Source organism: Lithobates pipiens, unplaced genomic scaffold, assembly GCF_037356315.1.
Source record: "Lithobates pipiens isolate NorthernLeopardFrog02 unplaced genomic scaffold, aLitPip1_a1.2 Scaffold_27, whole genome shotgun sequence".
NCBI lineage: Eukaryota > Metazoa > Chordata > Amphibia > Anura > Ranidae > Lithobates > Lithobates pipiens.
Window position 1 is genome coordinate 107,013,011 of NW_027507788.1, and position 25,317 is coordinate 107,038,327.

At 40.6% G+C, this 25,317-nt stretch overlaps 1 protein-coding gene across 7 annotated transcripts in view; it reads right to left on the bottom strand.

Moving 5' to 3' along the window:
* Positions 1–25,317, bottom strand: part of LOC143934056 (myosin-10-like) — a 297,595-nt gene that overhangs the window by 40,964 nt on the left and 231,314 nt on the right. For 4 of the 7 annotated variants that reach the window (XM_077457325.1, XM_077457326.1, XM_077457327.1 and 1 more), the window contains 11 exons: positions 24,575–24,748; positions 22,000–22,114; positions 18,453–18,521; positions 12,180–12,373; positions 11,182–11,303; positions 10,723–10,792; positions 8,333–8,493; positions 6,203–6,311; positions 5,450–5,581; positions 3,833–4,039; positions 406–543 (listed from right to left, as the gene is read on the bottom strand). In XM_077457325.1, coding sequence (XP_077313451.1) covers positions 406–543; positions 3,833–4,039; positions 5,450–5,581; positions 6,203–6,311; positions 8,333–8,493; positions 10,723–10,792; positions 11,182–11,303; positions 12,180–12,373; positions 18,453–18,521; positions 22,000–22,114; positions 24,575–24,748 — 1,491 coding nt within the window. The remainder of the gene's footprint in view (positions 1–405; positions 544–3,832; positions 4,040–5,449; positions 5,582–6,202; positions 6,312–8,332; positions 8,494–10,722; positions 10,793–11,181; positions 11,304–12,179; positions 12,374–18,452; positions 18,522–21,999; positions 22,115–24,574; positions 24,749–25,317) is intronic. The other 3 variants (XM_077457329.1, XM_077457331.1, XM_077457328.1) reach the window with 1 other exon arrangement.

Consider the following 25,317-nt stretch of genomic DNA (forward strand, 5'->3'; position numbering starts at 1 on the left):
GCCCACATCCCTGTACATTGCACACTCACATTGCTCCCTACCCTCAAGGAGCCCACAATCCAAGGTCCCCATTCATATATTAGGGACAATTTTGGACAGAAGCCAATTAACCTACCAGCATGTCTTTGGAGTGTGGGAGGAAACCGGAGTACCCGGAGGAAACCCACACAGGCACAGGGAGAACATGCAAACTCCAGGCAGGTAGTGTCGTGGTTGGGATTCGAACCAGCGACCCTTCTTACTGCTAGGTGAGAGTGCTAACCACTATACCACTGCGCCGCCCTATTGTACTTCTTGTGGGAACCATACTTGAGCCGTGATTTTGGGTGTCCAGCCACCTGGTCATCTATGGATTTCAGAGACAGTCTCATATCCCCCCACTTCTTATAAACATGGGTATTATACCTTGGAGAGTTTAGCATTCTGGTCTTCTAATAGAAGAATATCTTCTTCCATCTTTTTCAGCTTTGATTCAGTTGTTACTTTTTCCAGTTGCAGTTTCTGTCGAGCTGCCTCTTCTTCTTCTAATTGTTCCTCTAAATCCTGAAAAAAAGCATCCACAATAAGGTTACAAAACAAACTAAAGTTATCTGACCTTTTTAGTTTAATGCATTTCACTTATAATTAGGAATGAGCACATTGTTCAATGAGGATCAAATAGCTCACTTCATGATATCTAGAAATACTTCTGATGCCACTATAATGCATGATGCATAAGGTCTGGTTTCTGGTTATATACTGGAAAAAAGTGAGAAATAAAAGAGCCAAAAAAACAACAAAGTGGGCACCCGTGCATATCGTCAGCCCAGTGCAGAATGCCCACAGGCTGCGAATACCAGCTGCTGAAAGTGTGCCCACAAGCTGCTTTAGAAATACACAACACATTTTATTAGAGTTTCACCCGGACTTTCCATCCACTGCAGGGGCAGACAATTATTTTCTTCTGGCTCAACCACAACAATAAGCGTTGATGAAAGGCTTAACCTAAAATGTGCTGGCCGATTACACTGTTTTTGTCTGACCTTTTATCGAATATAGATTTGTTATTCGTAGACTTTTATACAATGCCTCCTCCAAACCATTAAGTGGGAATGTGAAGAATTTTAGGGATCCAGCGGCATTTATCCATTTCTACAAGTACCCACAGTGTATAGATAACTGAAAAAGCCACACAGGGCCAGACCAAGGGAGGAAATGTCAGAGGGAGGTTATAGGCTGCCCCTTGATGTTTCTTTCCAACCAAAGGTTAAGCAAAAAAAAATAATAATATTATGTCAATACAAGGGTAGAGTGACTCGGGTGGGTCAATTCACTAAGAGATAAATATTGCATTTTTAAATTAAAACTAACCAATATGGTATTTATCTCAAAAGTAGTAAATTCACTTAACAAATGTGTTATTTACAGAATGCGTAAAATATTTATGTTTTGCTATATTTTGCGCTAACATTTTGCATTATTTTTGCCTTTTTTTTGCAATTTTTTTTGCAGGCTAACACTGCACCAGAAGGAACACATAGTGTGAAGCTATGAAAACATTCCAGGGTGCTTTTATTCATAAAAACAATCTCCCTCTGAGCTTTAATTTCTGAGCTCGGAGGAGAACTTTTTCATACTGATACATTGTATACTTTTAATTTCCTGACCAGTGCAGAGTTCCTCTAATTGCTATTTTGTACATTTCTAAAATACAGCCAGAAAACACTAGGTGATAAATAATATATCTGTGTGTTTTTTAGTGAATTGACTTTAATGATTTATCTCACATTATTTTTTTTGCGGTATTTATCTCAAATTCAATATTTTACTTTGATGAATTTACTTTTATTATCTAATGCAATATTTTTGAAACATTTGTCTTGTGACCTTCATATCGCATGCGGTAACCTTTAGTGAACTGACCCCATAATCATAAAGCATGAGAATCTACAGGCACCAGCACTTTCATGTAGTCACAGATTCCAGGGAGACAACCTGGCATTCCTTCTAAAATCTTTCTTTTTATTAAGTGACAGTTTATTTAAAGTAAATCTATCATAAATGTAATATGTAGACTTCCCTAATTGGCCTCTTTTTGAAATTGCTAGTTGCCTGGTAGACATGTGTAATTTGTTTTGGTCCAAATATGAATTTGTACAAATTTTTTGGGTTATTAGGAGATTCGTATACATGATATAGTAACGAATAGCAACACGTTTAGTTGAATCCCGTAAAGCTTTGTTTATTTGTTTTCTAACGAATTCCAACGTTTCAGAGCGATTAGAATTCGGAACAATCAACTGATTAGAATTCTGTGTGAAGAAAAAGCTGGCTGTTAATCAGCGGGCCTGGAAGTCGGCCGCCCGCGTCCTTAACAACCATGAGTCATCATCTGTCAGTGGGCTTCCCCACTGACAGATGAATGTAAAGATAAAGAATACCAGACCCGAAGGTCTGGTATGGATTTTAATGGGAACCTCACGCTAAAATAAAAAAAACGGCGTGCCCCCCCCCCCCCCAAAATCCATACTAGACCCTTATGCGAGCATGCAGCCTGGCAGGTCAGGAAGGAGGGGGGAGGAAAGAGCGCCCACCTCCTCTCCTGAATCATACCAGGCTGCATGCCCTCAACATGGGGTGGGGGGTGGGTGCTTTGGGGCAGGGGGGCTCTTCTCCAAAATCCTGGGCTGTGGTTGTCTGGGTCTGCGGGTGGGGGGCTTATCGGAATCTGGAAATCCCCTTTAACAAGGGCCCCTCATGTGAAAAAAATGACGGGTGACGTAATGTAAGCCAGAAAAAAGTAAGAATTTGTTATCCCTTTACATAGGTATGCACAGCCTATTGCGTTAAGGTGTGCACCTTAAAGAGCTCAAAAACACATGTATGTGTGTCTACAGATATATGACCCTGACACATTGATCTCCCTGCCGGCACAGTGAAAGAGAAGTGCATAAGCACTTCTCTTATGCCAGAGCCGAGTAAGCCCTTGTACACACGGTCTGAGAATCGCCAGAATGTGTCTTATCGGACCGTGTCGTCGGATAATCCGACTGTGTGTGGTATGCTTCGGACTGATTCCGTCGGAATATCCGTCGGACCCAATTTTCCAACATGTTGGAAATATTTCCCGACCAACTGGGCCGGTTGGACATACTCCGATCATGTGTAGCGAATTTTGATCGGACCAAGTGCCACGCATGCTCAGATCAAATTCCTACATCAAAGCTATTGGCTACTAGCCTGAATGTAGTCCCATCGTAACGAAATTACGTCATCACGTTCTGAAAGATCGGATTTTTCGACAACTTAGTCCGACCGTGTGTATGCAACAGTTTTGGACAAGATCCGACGGAGAAAATCCGACGGATTTGGTTGTCGAAATCTCCGACCGTGTGTACAGGGGCTAAGAGGGAGTTCTTTTCTATCTTCCCGTTGGCACACAGAGTGATAATGATAATGTGCATGGGGCGATTAGGGCGTGCCCAGGCACATCTGACAACACACCGTGTGCACGTCTATGTTTCGGGTAAGGATTCAGAAAGTAATGAGGTGAAATCATTAGGACAGCTAGACTATACTGTATAAATTACTTCTGATTATATATTGCTTTGATTACACGTAAAAGCACAGCCCTTGAACGGGTATCATTGAAATACACCTTCACCCCTTTCCTTTACTTGCTCTGGAAGCAAAGCCATGTATGAGACGCCATGGCTAACAAACAAATATGAAACTTCCTCCAGCAGCATCACGTAGCAAAACAATACTGTGTTCAGTGTGGAATATTAAAAGCCTAGATAATATAATATACTGTATATAGGGTATAGAGCAAATGATAATGCCAACACATTACCTGTACATGAGTCTGCATCTTCTTCTTCTCATTTTGCAGCTGCAAGTTCCGCTCTTCCTCTTCCTCCACGCGGGACTCCAAATCATGTAATATTTCCTCTAGCTCCTGTTTCTTTGCTGCAAGTCTAGCTCTCATCTCTTCAGCCTCTGCAAACAGCTCTGTTTCTGCTTGCAACTGTTCTGCCAAAATCGACTTTTCTTCCATCAACTGGAAACAGAGAATACAAAGTTAAAGTATCATATAATCCTACAAAATATAACTGGTAATGTGAAAATCCATAGGTCATAAGTCATTTTCACTAGTTTCACAAGTCTGGTAGATGGAAAAAGGAAAAAATGATCTTTATTTTGTGCTCCCAATAGCCAGAAGCATTTATTTATTTTGCTTCCTTCAAACTAATGCCGCATACACACGATCGGAATTTTGGTCGGAAAAAGCTCTGATGGTTTTCCCGACGGAATTCCGATGGGATTTTACTCAAGCTGTCTTGCATACACACGGTCACAACAAATTCTGGCAATGAAAAAAAAAAAATTAACAGATTCTTCCATCCACATAAACGAGGTGGATGGCAGAATCCCCAGAGTCAAGACATTGCATTCTAATAGCAGTAGATGCAGTCGATTGGTTGCAGTCATTGATTGATGGAAAATATGACAACATCTATTTATGACAGAAGCCGATCAAACAAACAAATAACTTCTGTTGAGCGGGGGACAACCACACATTCACACATTCATTGAAATTTCGATCAGTGTATGGCCAGCTTAAGCCACATCAACTGCTATTCTGTAATGAAAGGTTACCATCACCTGCTCTCAATGGATGGGCAGGGTGGCAATTGGTAAGTTAGCATTGACATGAGGAAACTACCTTAATGGAGCACACAGAAAAGGCTTTCTGGCTTGAAACCAACAGCTGGAAATCTCCACCTAAAGTGGACGTAAATTCGATTCATGGAATTTAAGCTGGGAACATATAGCTTTAGTGTTTTCTTATCTCTCTTGAAAGCACTATGTCCTGTAGCTGTCTCCTGCTTTGTTCCTCTGTTATTAGCCTGATAACTTTAAAAAAAAACTCTCAGAGACCGGAGATAGAAGTATGTGTCAGGGAGGTTGCTATAAATAGATTAGTATTCTGCTAAACTATTCGTAGGCAACCTCTGCATGTGTGGGGAGGGAGTGGGTGCCTTTCCTCCAATTACCTGTCTCCCAGTATCTAACAATAATCCACTCCTACAGTGAGGAAGTGAAAAATCTAACAGGACCAGCACTTTCTAAACAGTATATAAAGTTGTTGACAGCAGATATACATGGAAAACTTGTGTAGGGAGTTTTTTTTCATCTCTACGTATCACCCGAGGCTGTTCAGTTCACTGGGTATATGTGAAGGTTTACATCCACATTAATTTTAAATGTATAAAATGGCTAAATATATCACTTTCATGGAAGAATATTAACAATCTATTTACTGCTTGGAATATAATGTTTTACAGGAAAATAAGTCAGGTGCTCAAGTCACAACAGTACCAGCTTATGCAGATCGTGTTCTTTAGATTTATCCAAGTTGGGAGATTTGCTCAATATGTCAACACTGACGTTGTTGTAATGACCTTACCTGCTGGTATTTGCTTCCCATATCCTTTAGCTCTTGTTCTGCCTTCACCTGGTTATCTTTCACCTTCTGCAGTTCCACTACCTTGGCCTGCATTACTTCATCCTGTCGGGTTACTTGTAATAAGGGCTTCACCTGGCAAAATAATCATAGTTTTTATTAGACATTTCTTTAATTGTTTAAGAGAATCTTCAAAATACATATTAAACTCAATCACACCGTTGCTCAAAATTCAATGCATATGAGGAAAAGTGCAGTTAATGTACAAGGCAAGTGTGACGGCATTAAAAAAAAATGTATGCCAAAGTGTGCCTCTTCAATATTTTTGGAATATCTATTTTATTGCCTCAGTCTCATTGTACTGCTTACATTATAGATACTGGTTAATAAAAAAAAATATGCAGTGTGAAGGCCTAAATAACTGGATACACTTTGAGTAAATTGTTTAGGTAGGTCACAATAATATGGGCATCACGTAGAACAGCAGAAGCATGGTATCTAGAATAAATGTTGGTTGGCGGTAACTATGATATACAATATCTGTGCTGCAAAAGCAATTGGGTAACAATCCTAGGAATCCAAGCCTTCCTGCTAGATAAATTCAGCATAAGTTGTGTCAGGACGGGTAGCACGTGTTTTCCCTCACCAACAAGTAAGGAGGGTATAAAAATGAAATACATTTAACTCAATAGCACCAGATTTATCAGCAGCATAAAAGTCATAAGAAAAATAATTTAACGTATCAAAATAGTATACCTTGGTAAAGAGTCTCCACCACTGCCAATGTCTTAGCTTGAGGTATGCAGCACAGTTCCTCTGCACCACCTTCAAAGCACTCATTTGTTGCTGTTTCTTTATAAAAGCTCTATAGAAAAAAGAAGTTTAATGTATTTATGTGAGGAAATGTAAGAATTTAATATAAATACAAACATTAAACACAAAGGGGACTATTTATAAAGAAAAAAATTACGTTGGGAATGTCTCAGCAATCCTGCAAAAGTCACAAACGATACCCATAAAGCTTAAAATTAACATTTAACATGTTACATACGGACCGGCCCCTGCTCCCCCCTCCCCCGATCTGAACGATAGCAGGGATCTTCTTCCCCCCCACCCCCGCTAGCTGTCACAGTTTTGTAAAAAAATGTGGCCAAGTGGGGCTCTGCCATTCAAAGTCCTCTGTGAATGGAAAACTACAAGTCCCACAAGCCTTTCCGGCTGTTGGCTTGTAGTTTTCCAGCTAATTGCTGGTGCAATGCTTTAAAGTAGTGGCCTCCAAACTGTGGCCCAGGGGCCAGATGAGGCCCTTTGCTTGCTTTTATCTGGCCCCTGGGGCACCATTTCATCCACTGATACCAACAATGTAGCATAACCACCCCCCCCTCCCCGACCCCAATAAAGGGACACAATTCCTTCTAACACCAACAATCAGGGAAAATTCCTCCCAATGACGCCAACGATAGGGCACAATTTCTCCTAATGACACCAACAAAAGAGCACAAAATTTCTCCCAATGACATAAAAAAATGGGGCATTGTTTTTTCCCACTGATATTTGGACCTTTTCTTCTCCCAATGGCCATAGTCCAACTCCCCAAAAGTCTGAAGGATGGCAAAATGGACCTTTGCTTAGAAAGTTTGGAGACCCCTACTTTAGAGGCTCCAGAAACAAAAGATAATAAATGCAAAGTTTTTTGACTGCAGAAAAATGTGCATTTATTTCTTTCTTTTTGTTAAAAGGTGTACTTATCCATTAAAGCCTACAGTGACCTTTTTGAATAAAAACTAAATGCACATTTTCCACAATTGTTGCAGGTAAAAAATGTATTTTTTTCTAAAGAGCCGGCAGAGCATTGCACCCACGATCATCAGATTCAGTCACAAGAAAATGTAACGGAATGACACAGCCCTGTGGGCGGAGCCCACACGGCCAAGCTGTTTTCAGATTCTGACAGCGGGTGCAGGGAGAAGATCCTTGGCTCGCTGTCACAGGGAGGGGGGGGGGTGGGAAATTCTGCAAATGCTGGAACATGTTACTTGTTCTACCCTAAAAACAGATGGAACATGTAACATGCTCCAAAGGTAAATTTATCCTTAAATATGTGTCAAATATCAGTTTCCTTTTGTTGCCAGCAGAGAAAAAAGCCCTAAGCCGGACACACACGGGCAAAAAATTGGACGAAAACAGTTGACGCGGCTGGAACCAGACAACTTTCAGCCCATGTGTACAGCTGTCTCTTCTACAGAAGTCAGTCTTATGACCAGCTTCTGTCAACGGGCATGCTGGAAAACCAGAATCCAACTGGCATCCGAACAACACTGCCAGCCAATGGCTGCGAGTGCTGATCAGTTTGTTCTGGCGGAGTGAGGAGTCTCCTGTCAGAACAGAACAGTACAGCAGGAAATCGCCGCACTATCATTGCTTGTTTTAGTAAGACAACCTGTCAGTTTTTTTTTCATTCAGCCTGCTAGGTTAAACAAAAAAACTTCTCGTGTGTACCCCCCATAACACTATATGTAGGCAAGAACATTTGACTAGAAGAGGAAATAATAATAAAGAGACCTTTGCCCTGCGTATAAAGTGTATGCATATTCCTCTTTCTCTCTAGGGATGAGCTGCAGGTTCAAAGTGAACCTCCAGCTGCAGTGGGAAGTAAAACATTTAGTAGCAGTATTAATGCCACTGCCAAATGTGACTGCTTCCTGTTCCTGCTCAGGGCTCCTGATTGTTGGAGAGCCGGCACCCACAGGCACCTTAACAGATAGTGACACATAACATGTGAATGTAAACAAAAGGGAAAAGGTAGTATAAAATAAAGGCCCAAATGATATCCAGATGGAGATACCAAAGACTGTATATTGACTGAAAGAACACCCAGCAACTCACTTCCTAGCAAGGTATCCTCGGGCAGCAGCTTGGAAGAGTACAATGATGTCTGTAATCTTCAGATCTCTCTCCTCTTCCAGATGAGCCAGCACTCCAGCACGGAAAAATATTTTACTCTGTCCAATGCGGAAAAGATTGGGGTCTAGTTCCAAGGCTTTGATCTAAGATTATGAAAAAGGGAAGGGAAGGAAAAACATGTATAAACATTAGAAATCAGAAACAAAGCCCTGAATACATCTATTTAAACATTATAAATACAAAAAGACTAAAATAAAATGAATGAACTATGTTGCTGTGCTGCAGATATTAAGATTCTACTCCAAAATGCCATAATAAAGGTTTAATGAATAAGGCAGGGGTAAAGGTAAAGCACAGCAGTCCAAACATTTAGAACTAATTTCTTAACTGACCTGAATACAATAAACTGAAATGTGTCCCTATAATGAATGAATGTAGCACCCTCTAGTTGTGCTAGGTGTGCACAGATAGATTTTGTTAGGGTAGGTAAATTTAAGCAGGCTTGTCTGTTTTGATTTTAGGTTGGCAGGAAGCCAGGAAGGGCTGGGTGATTCACAGAGGCAGCATCACTGAGACCACCCCTCTCCTTCCAGAACATGCTAGAATTTTCTGGAAAGGAAGGAGGATAGGAGAGGTGGAGCTGTCTGGAGTATTTTGAGAGCCCTGACCAATCCCCAACTTGGATTGGCAGAGGGAAGGCTCCCTCAAATTCTCTGGGTCAGCCCAGCTGGGGAGGAGTTGTTCCGGTGGAAGATGGAGATGAAGTGTTAAGCTGTCGGGGCCTTTGAGGGCACTCCCCAGTCAGGGGGGGTTGCCTTGGGCCTGAGCTCGGGTGCAGATGAAACCCTCTTACAACCCACGGGGGTGTCCTGACCAGGAGGCACAGGAGGAACAAGAGAGGACAGCAGGAGAACACTGCCAGGCATATCTCCAGGAGTTCCACAGAGGAAGCCAAGAGGGCTGGTGAGTGTTCAGTAGAGAGTAGAGATGCACGATTCTCGCCAAGATGAGAATCACAATTTTTTTTCTTAGAATAAAGATCACGATTCTCGAGGTGTAACATCATCTTTCACATTATTCAAAAAAATTGGGCTAACTTTACAGTTTCGTTTTTTATGAATTCATTAAAGTGTGTTTTTTCCCCAAAAAAATGCTTTTGAAAGACCGCTGTGCAAATATAGTGTGACATAAAATATTGCAACAACCGCCATTTTATTCTCTAAGGTCTCTGCTAAAAAGTAAAAATCTAATGTTTGGGGGTTCTAAGTAATTTTCTAGCAAAAAACACTGATTTTAACTTTTAAACAATAAGTGTCAGAAAAAGGTTTGTCTTTAAGTGGTTAAACTCTCGTTTACAGACCTAAGTTCATTCCTTTGATCTAAAAGGACAAAGTGTTCCAATGTTTCCCCTTATCTCCTCTAAGTGATGTTGTAATAAACTTGGCAGGCTGCCTGTTTTTTTTTTGTTGTAGACAGCTGTCAGCTGCGAACAGAGAACTCTGCATAGAATCAGGAAATGCTTTAAGATCGCGAGGGGAGAAGAATCGTAATCGGATTCTTTAATGATTAATTGTGCAGCTCTAGGACTGGGAGAGTACAGTCTGGGATGGGTGCAGAGCCAGTGGAGTGGACTGTGGTGGCACAGGCAGTGGCGAGAGGCAGCTGCAGCCAGGAGGGTTGGCAGGGCCTGAAGATGTGGGGCTGGGATCAGTAGCCATGTGGGCAGCTATCACTAGGACTACCACCATTTTGCTACATCAAAGGTGCCCACGGTCCCTTCCTGCAAAGGGCATTTACTCAGGCCTGGCTGAGCCAGTGTCAGGCCTAAACTATAGTGCTAGCTGGTCCAGAACAAGCAGTAATCAAGTGTTATGCTGGAAGTGAGGAGGAGTATATACAGAGAGTGTTTATAGTTGCAGTCTTTTTTATTTTTCAATCAAGTGGGCACTCCATACTTACCATTACCCGATCCAAGTTAAGTTCCCCCCAATAAAAACAAAACAAAAAACAAAACAAAGTGAAAGGACTGGTTTTCTGCTTAAGAGTGATTGAGAACTGTGTGCCTGACTGTGCAGGGTGCACGGACCACAATCACCAGCAGCCCCTACAGGGGTACCGCTACATGCATTTAAAAAGACTAGATAATTAACCGTCAAGTTCTGGCACACTCCACCCGCATCTTCCTACAGTAATAAACATTGAAAAAACAATACGTCCATGGGCAACACCAACACTTTTCTTTCTTGCAGTATTACCAGTCAGTCCCTTATCGTTAAACTTTGATATGTGAGTTTATGGAATTCAAATAATAACTATCGTCATAACTAGCTAAATTTAATTTATTCACAAAAAAAAATTATACAAATTCTTACCATTATTGCGCAAGCTTGTTTCCCATCCATAAATCCTTTGGGAATTGCATTTGGAGTCAAAATCTCATATCTAAATTTAAGAGCAGAATTTATTTTTTGTTAGTGCAACAATAACAACAGAACTGGATTCTCAGGCATCGTGCACCAGGAATATAACCATTTGTCCATACTAGTATGCTATGTACTTTCAATGGGCCAGCATAGTATATGTGAGCCAAGTCTTGGCAATCTTTTTGGTAGGAGATCTGATTGTGTAAATCCATTGTGAGATGCTTCTGGAATAAATACAAAATCTCAATGTACTCAATTGTATGGGTGGGGACTACCATAGATTAGAGTAGAGAGTCCACAGAGGCATCTTGAGCCTGATGCATGCCCTTCACTTATAAATAAAACATTACAAGTACTAATATTTTACAAGTTATAACAAGATTTCTTTTGTTGGGAGACCACTCTTACCTTTGCCTGAACTCCTGGAAGATGATTCTGTTTGGGAAGCCTTGTCTACAAATACGGATTCCCTCCAGAACTCCATTACAGCGCAACTGGTCAAGGACTAGGTGAGGCTCCAGTTTCCCAGCCTAATTAGGAGATGTGTCAATTAATACACAGTTATACATAATTCATTATATTATCTGTTTTTTAACTAACTTTGAACTCACATTAATTTTAAGTACCCATTCATACCTGTCTGCTGTAGTGCATTAGGTTAAGGCAGCCCATTAATTTTGATTTGGCTGCCAGTGTACCAAAAAGCAGTACATTAAGGTACAACACAAGTGCACTGTAAAGTTGTGTTCGAGTACATTCAAAATTAACTGTGTGTAACTGCAACATAAAGGTGTGAGGCCACCCTAAAAGTGGCCTACAGGAATGGTGCCAGCTCAGATCTTCGATTTATCACAAGAATGCCCAGGCAAATATTAGCTATAGCTTTCATGGTCAATTCTTGGCCCTCCTCAATGAACCTTCCTATTGACCATTAAGGTTGGGTGGAAGGAAGTAATCCATCACCTACAGAAACTATGAAAAAAAGAAAGCCTAAGTTCACTTTAAACAATAAAATAAAATAAATCAGCAGAAGGGACATAACTTTAGTGAAATGTGTCCCTTCCAAGTCCAAGTCCCCCCTGCCGCCACTATTTTCTGGTGTTGCAGGGGTTAAGAACTAAGGTGCTGTGACAGGCTCTCATCAAGAGTGCCCAACTTTGCCCACCCAAAGAATGAATGAAACAGGCTCTATGAATAGAGAAGGGGTGAATGATTGAAAGGTCTACTTCTTCCATTCATAGGTCACATTTCACACATAAGCTGTAGTATTGGCTTCTAAGCACATAAAAACAAACACACACAAAAAATAAACCTATTATTTGTAATTTTATGTTACACCTAAAACCTAAATGAAAATAGGTATTACATATTATTGTACATTTCTGTGTACAGTGGAAATGTCTTACTCTTTTTTCATGGTTGGGAATGATGCATCGGACAAAGTTTGGGTTGGTGTTTCTTAGCGTAGACATCAGCTTAGCCAGCGATTCTTTGTAGAGCTGCCCCACAGTGCGGAACATTCCTTTCTTTGTCTTGTATGATGAGCCAAATGTCATGTCAGACATACCACTCATCTGGTCAAGTCCCACAATTCTATCCACTGTGGATGAAATAAATGGAAGTGAGATTCAGACACAACACACAAATCTGCTCACTAAGTGAATTCACAGCAGTAATCCTAAACTACCAATCATATTCAGCCATGACCTGACCAGGCTGCTTATCAGAGCAGACAGAACAAGAAAATGGCAGACTGGTGGCTATGGCTTACTGCTGTTAATTACCTTATTGAATGAATGTGATCGTGAGTAAATATAAAACTATGGTATTGCTAGAATGCTAAAAAGGTATAAATACAGGAATCTGATATAGTACTGTACAAAAACTGCACACAAAGGCAACAAACATTTACCTAACACGTTACTTAGGAATAGAATTATGATAGCCTAAATAAAGGTCTAGATGCTTATGGAACATATACAGGGGTCTACTTACCACTGAGCATTAACCTGAATCAGTTTTGTACTCTAAATTAGTATTTGAAGTATACCGATATATTGTACTTGTAAAAAAAAAATATTGTATTTGTTTTAGCATTGAAAAGAGAAGAAAATGGTTAAGGCCCCTGTTTTTTTCTGTCTGTGTTTCATCCAGGAGATGCCCCCTTATTTCCTATCCAAGAAAAAGAAAGAAAGCAGATCTCGCCAAACAAGGGGGTATCGCCTATTAGTTGTCACCAGATCAGGTTATATTATATATATCTATATATATATATAGATATATATAGATATATACCCTGCTGCTATAATAATAGTGTATCTACCTTGTGTGCAATATCAAAAACAGTCAAGAGCTGCTTCTATATCATATCCCAAGTATAAACTCAATATGTGTTCATTTCATATATGGTATATACAAATAATCAACAATTCACTAGTGCGGATAAAGTAATAATGAGTCCTTGATAGATCCTCAAGATCTTCAATATCTTAATTAATACAATTCATAGATTCCATAAGTGCAAATAAAGTGCAAGTGCTGATGGCTTCTTCAAAAGTGTGGAATCAGGTTTGTTTATCGGAAGATTTTCCCTCACCTTCTGTCCCCATGACAACGCAAAAAGTGTTGCGGTTCCTATCACCTTCTGTACTGAAGACACAGACGACAATAGAAACCTGACAGGGGTTCTCACCCCTTACAATCTTATCCAAAGTTATGGCTTTATATAGACCTAAATAAAGTGTGAGCAAAAGGAAATATACTATAGATGAAAGGGCTTAACATTTTAGACAAAGTAATACACTTGACATGTAAGGCATAAGGAAACTTTTTGTAACATTGTTGTCTTTGTGAATGTATTTGCCACAATTGCCCAAATATCAATGAATGACACAATTCCTTTGTGGAGAGCCATTCACTGCTTCTTCCATAATGGTTTTATAAGAGATGCAGACCTCTCCTGGGTAGAATGAAAACTTCTAGACAAAGGGCACATTCCAACATTTGCTTTTATCATATATGGCTGTATTTACAACTTACACAATGCTAGGTAAGCTCATGGGAAAAAAAGTATAAAAGTATACTTTTAAGTACTGATTTTATTTACTACAGCTTGCACTGTAAATGAATAAATAAGGCCACGTACACCAGCAGAGTGCATATGTGCACAGTGCTATGGCTTCTTTGTATGACTGTAGAAGTAACATCTGAGACCGAAGACTACTATATAGCAGATGAACTCTGGGATAGAATGCATATGCAGAAATTATACACTAGATGGTGCTATTAAGCTGGATAGTTTAGTTGTATATTTGCAATCTATGCCTTTATTGTCAACTGGCGTCTCATACCATTTGTCCTCCATATAATATATCCTTAATTCATGAAAGGCAGGCTACATTTAAAAATAAATAAATATAAAGCTCATTAACAGATGTCAAGTGTAAGACTGCATATATTTGATTTTTTACATACGATATCCACAAATCAATATTTCTGTACTGTACTGCTCTAATGAATACAATTACACTTCTGTTCTCCTTACAAGAGAACAAATATTAAGTAAGGTGAATGGGTGTTTTTATATAACGCTTTCAGCCTTCAAGATTGATTTTCTTCCAGCCTTTCTGAGACAAATGCTACAAGTTTTATTACAAACTTCATTATTTCTGCCTGGCTACCCTACTTTCTCTCTTCAGAAATTCCCACAATCCATCTCGGTGATTTCAACATCCCTGCTAATACAAACACTCCTGCTACTTCTAAACTTCTAATGCTGCCTAGACATGATCGAATTGTCCGGTAAAAAATCCGCCGGACTTTCTAACGAACAGAATTGGCCACACACGGACACTCCGAAAGTCCGGCGATTTCTAACGCGATGACGTACAGCACGTACTACGGGACTAGAAAAAGGAACTTCAATAGCCAGTAGCTTCCTTCTCGTACTTGCTTCAGAGCAAGCGTCATTCTTAGTCCGCCGGACTAGCACACTGACGAATGGATTGTCCGCTGAAAGTCAAGTCCGGCAGACAAATTTTGAGTCAACACTACTTTCTTAGTCCGCCGGACTTTACGATGAAAAAGTCCATTGGAGCCCACACATGAACGAATTGTCCGGCGTAATGCGGTCCGGCGGACTTCCACCGGACAATTCGATCGTGTGTACTTGGCATTAGTCTAACCTCTTCATTTGACCTGAAGCAATGGGTACAGGCTTCTACTCACTCTGATGGCAACACCCTTGACCTTGTATTCTCCTACCTTTGCACTCCATGCAACTTCTCAAATAATTCTTTTCCTCTCTCCGACCATCATCTTATTCGTTTCTCTCTCTCCCTGTCTTCTACCACCTTTCCCTCCTATCGCCTACCCATCACCCGTAGAAACTTTCACAACTCTTCTCTCCTCTATTCTGCTACTCTGCTACTGACCACCTCTATGACAAAATCTCTCCCCTGTCCTGTCCCAACCAAGCCACTTCCTTCTACAATAAATCCCTGTCCTCCACCCTGGACAAGCTCGCTCCCCTCACTACATGCAGAATCAAGCCTCGACCCCTACAACCCTGGCAAACAGATGACACTAAAATTCTCAAAAAACAGTCGCGCTCTTGAGCGTCTGTGGCACAAGACCAAGTCTCTCAAAGACCAATACAAATCTGCCCTCCAAAAATTCTATTCTTTCCTCCACACTGCCAAGCAGAGCAATTTTACAACTTTTATTAACACCTTCTCGTCCAGTCCCCATAAACTTTTCTCTAACTTCAACTCTCTACTTTGTCATCCACCGCCTCCACCCACTGACTCACTCACTGCTCAGAAGATTGCTACAATCCGTGATGAAATCTCCACTCTACAGGTACCCCATTACAACAGGTACAATTGACATTCCCCTTATTCAAATCTGCTACTACAGACAAAGTTGATAAACTCCTTTCTAACGTCCACCTAACCACCTGCCCCCTGGACCCTATTCCCTCTCAAACACTACGGTCACCCTCTGACTCTATCCTACACTCTCTAACTCGCATCTTCAATTTCTCCCTCACCTCTGGCATTTTCCCCAATGCTCTAAAACATGCACTGGTCACCTCCATACTTAAAAAGCCACCCTTGGACCCTACCAATCTTAACAACCTACGCCCTATCTCCTTGCTCCCCTTTTCCTCTAAACTCCTTGAACGCCTAGTTTACAACCAACTGAGTGACCACCTCATTAGGAACAACCTTCTTGTTCTCTTCAATCTGGATTTCGTCCTCAACACTCCACAGAAACTGCTCTTTTAAAACTCACAAATGACCTACTAACTGCAAAAACCAACAGACACTATTCTGTACTCCTCCTTCTGGACCTTTCAGCTGCCTTCGACATGGGTGACCACCCCCTCCTCCTCAAAAAACGTTATTCCCTTGGTCTCCATGACTGTGTTCTTCAGTGGCTCTCATACTACCTATCCCAACACACCTTCAGTGTCACTTACAATTCTACTTCCTCCACTCCTCTTCCCTTCTCAGTCGGGGTTCCCCAAGATTCTGCTCTTGGACCTCTTTTATTTTCAATCTACACCTCTTCCCTGGGTCAGCAGCCTCTCACGGCTTTAAATATAATTTCTACGCTGACGACACACAAATCTATCTCTCCACCCCTCAACTCACTCCATCAGTCTCCTCACACATCTCTAACTTACTAACAGACATATATGTATGGATGTCACAACACTTCCTCAAACTCAACTTATCTAAAACCGAAATTATAATATTTCCCCCCCCCCCCCACGCACCTCTTCCCCTGGCTTATCTGTCAAGAGCAATGGCACAACCATCCACCCATTCCCACATGTCAGCGTGCTAGGTGTTATCCTGGACTCTGAACTCTCCTTTCGGACCCACATCCAATCACTTTCCAAAGATTGCCGCCTCAACCTCCGCAATAACTCTAAACTACGTCCCTCTCTAACCAATGAAACCACAAAGCTCCCAATTCACTCCCTAGTTATCTCTCGCCTTGATTACTGCAATTCCCTCCTCATTGGCTTACCTTTAAATAGACTTTCCCCCCTTCAGTCCATCATGAATGCTGCTGCCAGACTCATCCACCTCTGCCAAATCACTCCATTGGCTGCCACTTGCCCAAAAAATTAAATTCAAAATACTAACAATAATTTCCAAAGCCATCCACAACTCTGCCCCCAGCTACATCACTAGCCTAGTCTCAAAATACCAACCTAATCGCCCTCTTTGTTCCTCCCAAGACCTCCTGCTCTCTAGCTCCCTCATCACCTCCTCCTATATCCACCTCCAGGACTTCTCCCGGGCCTCGCCCATCCTCTGAAATTCCCTACCCCAATCTGTCAGACTGTCCACTTTTAGGTGATCCCTGAAAACTTTCCTCTTCAGAGAAGCCTATCCTGCCTTCATCTAACAACTGCACTCCCTCTGGATGCTGATGACATCATCACAGTACTCTTGCTGGGAACACTTACTCTACATGGGGCTTAGGTGCCTTTCTGAACTGTGCAGGGCCAGGACAAGGGGTGGGCAGAAGGAGCAGCTGGAGCGCTATGGTATCGTGAGGTGGGGGGGCACCATGAGGAATTCGGGGGGTAGATTTGTTTTGGGAGGGGGGGTGTGGAGGGTGGCAGGGGATAAGAAATGCTCTAGGAGGGGAAATTAGGGGTGTGTGCTAGGAATGGTAATTAAGGGGAATCTGTTTTGAAATGGGGGAGGATGATTTGCGCCAGGAGGGGGAATTTGGGGGATTTGTGCTAGAAGAAGTGATATGGTAGAGAGAGAGCAAATTTGTGCTAGGAGGGGATATTTTTTGGGGGGGTGGGGAACCTGCGCTCCCGATTTGTGTTGGGAGGACGGATGGGGAGGGCGATTTGTGCCAGGAGGGGGGATTTGGGGGGGGTTTATGCTAGAAGAGCCGATATGGTAGCGAGGTAAGGAAATTTGTGCTAGGAGGGGAAATTTCTTCTGGGGGGGGAGGAATAGGACAACTTGCACATGTAGGGATGATTGAAGGGTATTTGTGCAAGGAGGGGACATTTGGGGGGGAAGATTTGTGCTATGAGGGGGATTTTGTACTGGGATGGGGGATTTGAAGTGGGGGGAGAGGATTTGTGCTTGGAGGGTAAATTTGAAGGGTAGAGGATTTTCTTTTTTTTTGGGGGGGGGGGCGGAATTGTGGCAGGTGGATTTGGCAGGAGAGAGGATTAGGGGTTGGAGGTGGGATGTGATTTCTGCAGGGGGGCAGATTTTTACTGGCAGAAGGGGGAATTTATGCTTACGGGGTAGGCATGCAGATCAGTGCTCGATTTTTTTTTTTTGGAGGGGGGCCTCTAGATGACTTTGTCCCGGCACTGGTACTGTGTGTAGGTTACAGGTTACACTTCTAATATGCATAGGTGGTAGATTAAACAGATAAGCATTGCAATGTTACACTTGATATCTCAGTGAGATTACCGATAAAAATGAATTTCTCTTTATTGTATTTTAAGGTTTGATTATATATAGCGTGCCCTGAATAATGCTTTTTAAGGCTTAATAAAGCAGAACAAGAACAGACAAAGCTGAAGGTGAGACAGAAATAATACAAGCAAGCTGTGTGAAAACATCCATTGTAACACAGCATGCTAGGATGAAAATATAAAACTGACATAGAACCGAGAAACCTACTTTCACCTGGGCCTTGCGGCAGCACAGCGTAGGTGTCAAAGAAATAAACCGCCTGAATATTCTGGATATCTGAAGGAATGCAGCATGGCAGTGTAGGGAAGGGACATTGTGCGGAGTGGTAATATTTGTCATATGATAATTTAAATATGACCAAACCATTGACAGAAAATGACAGGTTTAATATAATTTAGTTGGCAGAACATTAAGTAATAATAAAAAAATAATAATAAAGTGTATAACAAAGCAAGTAATATGTCATAAAAAGTAATGTTTAACAAGTGTGAATATAATGAATTGGTGATATGAGGTTATATGTGGAAGGAAAAGCAAAGCAAGGGAGAAAGAATAGTAAAGAATAGGTTAGATAGAGAATTCAGAAGCACATTAGTTGCATGTATCTAATATAATATATAGCACTGTTACAAAAAAATTATTGTGTTAATATATACCAAAATTTGAATATACCAATCATATACTGAAACAGAAAAAGACAAAAGCAAAGTGTAATATTTCACAATTTCAACTGACCAACACCAAAATGAGAACTTCTCTCTCACTGATCTAGTTACAGCAATTGAAATTTGGTTGGGTGCTCTAGGTTACCGCTACAGCAACTCAAATGCAAATGGTGGGTAACTGACCTAGTGTAAGCTTGGGCCTCTTTTTTAGGATTGGTTTAGCTCCATGAAGAGAGAGTTATGTCTGTGCTTTTCCTACCCCGTATATCCATTATACTGTATGCAATCTATATTGCTACTTTCCAACTATGGAATCAACTGACTCTTAAGTGTCAAACAAGGAAGGAAGACAAACGGATCACCACATTAAAAGTCTCAAAACAATTCATTGAATGATTCAAACAGACTACTTCCTATGGTTTGGATGATTCAATAAATTGTTCTGAGGCTTTTAATGTGGTGAGTGGTTCCTCTTCCTTCGTTGTTGGGAACCTCTGAACAGATTATATCAGTGACTAACAATTATAGGAACTGTCTCATATCATTGATGGTGGCTCATGGATTCAGTGCCTGCAGTGGAATATTTACTTTGTGTCTACTATGGATTAAACTGAAATCCTTATTTTCTATATCTGATCGATAAAACATTTAAGTTTGAGTCAAATGCTGCTCAATTTCTTCTTCTAATTCATTTCCTGGGCTGAGACAGATCCCCCTACTAAAGCATTGGTTAAAATTGTGCCATTCTATCTTTGTACGCACAATGTACTTTATACGACACCATTGGTTTTTCTAACAATCATCCTCATATCTGTGCTGATTGACGGAAGGTTATGACATTTCAAAATGCCATGCTTGTTCATATTTTGTTTGAACCTTGAGTACACAAACTGAGCTTTACATTTTTCGGTTGGGTCTTATCCAGTTAGAGTTATGATGAAAATCTAAGCAAGTGATTAGAAATATTTTATTTGTTTGACACAAATTGAAAGCTAAATGCTGATTTTGTATTGATTATTGTAGGCTGCAGTATTTAATTGTTACTTTGAAACTTAGTTATCCTTTAGATGGCAAGATGCTGACTAAAGCTTTTAGAAGGTAACTGCTTAGCAATGAAATGCAGAATATATTGGCGTACACATTAACATATGGATTTTTATTAAATCCCACCAATGTTAAATCCATTGATATTTATTCTGAAGAAGATAAATGGTAACCAAAACTATACAAATTATTTACAATTTAAAGCGTAACTCAACTTTCGAGGAGAAAAGAAACATTCGCCTCTGTATGATGGGGATCACCTGAAGATGTCCGTTGCACCAGACAAAACACGTGTAGAGTGAGGCCAGTTGCATAGGATGTTGTACATCCACTGATGATCCCTGATGTATATATACCTTTAATAAAACGTGGTTTTAGCATACTACGCTATGTCCTTTTGTTCTTTCTCCTACCATTACTTCGAGGTGCTGGCTTTGGATAACCAGTGAAGGATCGTGAAGGTTGTGGAGTCAGTAGTATCCTGAGTGGTGGCCCCAATTGGCTGATTTCTGCACTGTTGATCTCTTATCAATTAGAGATCATTACTGTTTGGTAAGGGAACTGGCTGTGAGGCGGTTTAGGATTCTTACACATGAACTTTCATCATTTTCAAAATTTCACAATTGGACGTTTAAATATTTCACATTGAAGTTTATTTCTTTGTTATGCATAAGTGAATTATATGTTATGGAACGGCTATTTTATCATTTAATCTGATTTGATGCACATTATTATGGTTTAATATGAGTTAACCTTATTTTTTTCACACATATTTTTGTATTGATCACTACAGAGATATTGGTTTTGCACACCTTTTAAAGTAATTATTTTTGTAATTTGTGTATGGAACACAAGTTGCTGCATTACCTCCTTTGGGACTAAGCGTACAATTTTTTTCTGTTCTTATATATTATAAAATGGCCCAGTTGTATATGTTAAATAATTTTTTTGCAATATTTTTTACACAAAAGTGAAGTTACCCTTTAAGTTTAAAGGCTAACGCCACCTTTTGCAACATGTTACACCCATATTTAGGATACAATATGTTTGTTGTAATATGCTGCTAAGCAAACCTCCCCCACCTGGGGCACCCTGAACTTAGCCTTTAAAGAGGTTTTCATCTTAAATGGAAACTCCCACCTACAGTTAATCCCTTCCATTTAGCTGCTTGAAGATGAAACCTAAAACTGCCACTACTTGTTCCAGTAAAACAACAGATGTGGGAGTGTTAAGCCCCTCTGACCATGTGCTTCATTGAAAAATGAAAAAAAGTTTTTACATTTTTTTTTCAGTAAAAAACTCTTTTGAGGTTTTTTTTATTTATTTTTTTTTTTTAACAATCATTCTCTATAAAATATAATCCAGTCTCTAACTTAACCTTTTTAAACCTAAAATATCTGCCTAGAATATATTTGTCTTTTCCCATAGCTGCTCTTGTGCACCCCAGCAAACTTCAAACCTGGCTCACTCAACCAAGCACCCAAGACACTTTGGGAAGTTCACCCCCATCTTGCAAAGGATTACACACACCTTAGAGGTCCATGGGAAAACACACATTGGTAAATGGGATATGAGTGATACATTCTGTGTATGTGCAGTGTCAGGGCTCCTGGGACCACGGCACCAGATAGGAGAAGAGTTTGGAGGCACTTTTAGGGAATGTGATGTTTGAGTGAGGAGTTCAATTCATAAGGTTTGGCTGGTTACAGCGTCACTTTAAAGTAAGCTGTTGTTATAGTACATACAAAAATGAAGACTGTGGTTGCAGTGCAGTGAACAGTAGTTGTTTATATCATTCAATTACACAAGGGAAAAGTAATACTCTGCAATCTTTGTTTTTATAGATTAATAATAGAGTATATGGACTAGAACACTATACCAATCCATGTAAGATAAGTGTTTTTTTTGTGACGTAACGTTTCTTTCTAAACAATAGGTTATATAATGCAGGATGTCAAAACAAACGCCATATGCTTTGCAGTACGGTACAGTAAACTACTGACTCGCATCTAACATTCTGTCCTCAACATTTCTCCTTCACTCACCATCTTTCCAGAGCTCTCCTGTAAATTTGTCTGTGCTCTGATGAAGTAGAGTGGCCACATTATCATTCAAAGGGTCCATGTTCTTCATCAACCATTCATCTGCTTTATAGTCCACCTGTTAAAAGCCCAGAACAATCATAAAATACACAGACATGTACACCGTTATCACAGAGCAGACCTGTAAACTTCAGCAGGACACTGCATGCTGGAGACAAGCGACAACCTCAGTAAACACCCACTTTGGCCTTTGTAATGAGGACATATGCAATGAAGAAGCACAAAGTGTGCTGTAAAAATATACATTGAATGCCAAAAAATTGTATCTGCATGTATTATGCATAAATCTAAGTGGAGCCCTAGGAGTGGAACAATTATACAAGAAAAAGTATATATATATATATATATATATATATATATATAATGAATCTAGAACTCAAATTAAACATTTACTAAAACTGGACTGTACAGCTTGTATAACAGTGTACATTTGCTGTCCCTTCAAAATAACTCAACACACAGCTATTAATGTCTAAACCACTGGCAACAAAAGTGAGTACACCCTTAAGTGAAAATGTCCAAATTGGGCCCAAAGTGTGAATATTTTGTGTGGCCGTCATTATTTTCCAGCACTGCCTTAACCCTTTTGGGCATGGAGAATTCACCAGAGCTTCACAGGTTGCCACTGGAGTCCTCTTCCACTCCTCCATGACGACATCACGGAGCTGGTGGGTGTTAGAGACCTTGATGTCCTCCATCTTCTGTTTGAGGATGCCCCACAGATGCTCAATAGGGTTTAGGTCTGGAGGCATGCTTGGCCAGTCCATCACTTTTACCCTCAACTTCTTCAGTAAGGCAGTGGTCATCTTGGAGGTGTGTTTGGGGTTGTTATGTTGGAATAGTGCCCTGTGGCCCAGTCTCCGAAGGGAGGGGATCATGCTTTGATTCGGTATGTCACAGTACATGTTGGCCTTCATGGTTCCCTCAATGAACTGTAGCTTCCCAGTGTCGATAGCACTCATGCAGCCCCAGACCATTACACTCCCACCACCATGCTTGACTGTAGGCAAGACACACTTGTCTTTGTAATCCTCAACTGGTTGCCACCACACACCCTTGACACAATCTGAACCAAATAAGTTTGTCAGACCACAGAACATGGTTTCAGTAATCCATGTCCTTAGTCTGCTTGTCTTCAGCAAACTGTTTGCAGGCTTTTGTGAGCATCATCTTTAGAAGACGCTTCCTTCTAGGATGACAGTCATGCAGACAAATTTGATGCAGCGTACAGCGTATGGTCTGAGCACTGACAGGCTGACCCCGCCACCCCTTCAACATCTGCAGCAATGCTGGCAGCACTCATACGTCTATTTCCCAAAGACAACCTCTGGATATGATGCTGAGCATATGCACTCAACTTCTTTGGTCAACCATGGCGAAGCATGTTCCGAGTGGAACCTGTCCTGTAAAAAACACTGTATGGTCTTGGCCACCGTGCTGCAGCTCAGTCTCAGGGGGGTCTTGACAATCTTCTTATAGCCTAGCCCATCTTTATGCAGAGCAAAAATTTGTGTTTTCAGATCCTCAAAGAGTTCTTGGCCATGAGGTACCACGTTGAACTTCCAGTGACCAGTATGAGAGAGGGAGAGCGATAATACCAAATTTAACACACCTGCTCCCCATTCACACATGAGACCTTGTAAAACTAATGAGTCATATGACACCGGGGAGGGAAAATGGCTGATTGGGCCCAATTTGGACATTTTCACTTAGGTGTGTACTCACTTTTGTTTCCAGTGGTTTAGACATTAATGGCTGTGTGTTGAGTTATTTTGAGGGGACAGCAAATTCGCACTGATATACAAGCTGTACACTCACTACTTTACATTGTAGCAAAGTGTCATTTCTTCAGTGTTGTCAAATGAAAAGGTATAATAAAATATTTACAAAAATGTGAGGGGTGTACTGTGAGATACTGTATATTGCAAATTAACATACCATTTGTTTCTTTTATTCAGGCTTTTTTTTCCTATTATTTAGCCTGCCAGTAGCACACACCCTGTCCTAGGATGACAACACTCAAGCAGTGTTGCCACCCTCAGCACTTTGGCAACAGAAGACCTGTCCCTTTTACATCCCCATAATATAGGGCTGAGGTGTTATGTATGTTATGTAGTTCAGAGACTAAGTTGATAGAGCTGATAACAATGTTTAAGGATTTAAGTAATGCACTGGGAGGAAGTTACATGCTTTCTAGATTTCTGGCAGAATCAACAATTATTTATGCGCAATTGTCAAATATATGTAACAAAACAGGTTAAATGGTATATTTAAACAGGCCATGTCCGTGTTTGCATCTTCAGTATAGTATATTATATATATATATATATATATATATATATATATATATATATATATATTCAATATTAGGAACTGTAATGTTAGACAGCAAGGACAGCATGGTCCTTTCTACTTACCCACATATTTTACCCGTTTGTGCGCCTTGATCTACTTTATAAAAGGTAACAAATAATGGATTCAGTATGCTTTACAATACAGCCATGACAATATGACTCACCTTGCCAGCATAGTGGATTATGCTCAGATCAGCCTTGTCTCGCAGTTGTCTAGGCTTCTGGAATTTAGGATGGGTGCCAAGTTCTTGGATAACCTTCTCCACAAAACTTTTATCAGTGGCTTTTGGGAACCAGCATTCTTCATCCAGCAAGGACAGGACACCTGGAGGATTGGCCTGAAAGCAAGAACAAGGACATTAATCTCAGAATGTTCTTTTTTTTTTGTTTGCTTTTGGTTATGTGTCAAGCAGTTTTACTGTGTCCTTCTGTGTGGTTTTTAGGCAAACTCAACCCCTCTAAACTCGCACTATATTATTCTTTGCACTCACTTTTCATCTATGGATCAGCCTGTTTCTAGAAAGGAAGCTCAACTGTGAACTAGGCACTATTATTTCCAGGGTGGGTGTGCTGCATGAATAGTACCCTGCATGTTCCATGTACACCATGAATCTGAAAATTAACACCGATTTCTTCAGATCTATTTTTGAGTGATTGGCAATCAATGTTAGTTCATAAATGTAAGAGCCTTCTCCACTGTTCTTGCTATTGTTTCATTCCTTGTTGGGGAGAAGTTTCATCACTTTCTGTCCTAACAGCAAGCAAAGGGAAATCTCCCCAAAAGGGACACAGGCATTTGGCTATACGGTTGTACTCTTGCACAGCAACTGCATGGAAATATCAGAAAACTGTGAGGTATTTTGCAGCTAACAGTTGACAACTAAGAATCCAAACCCTTATTTATCAA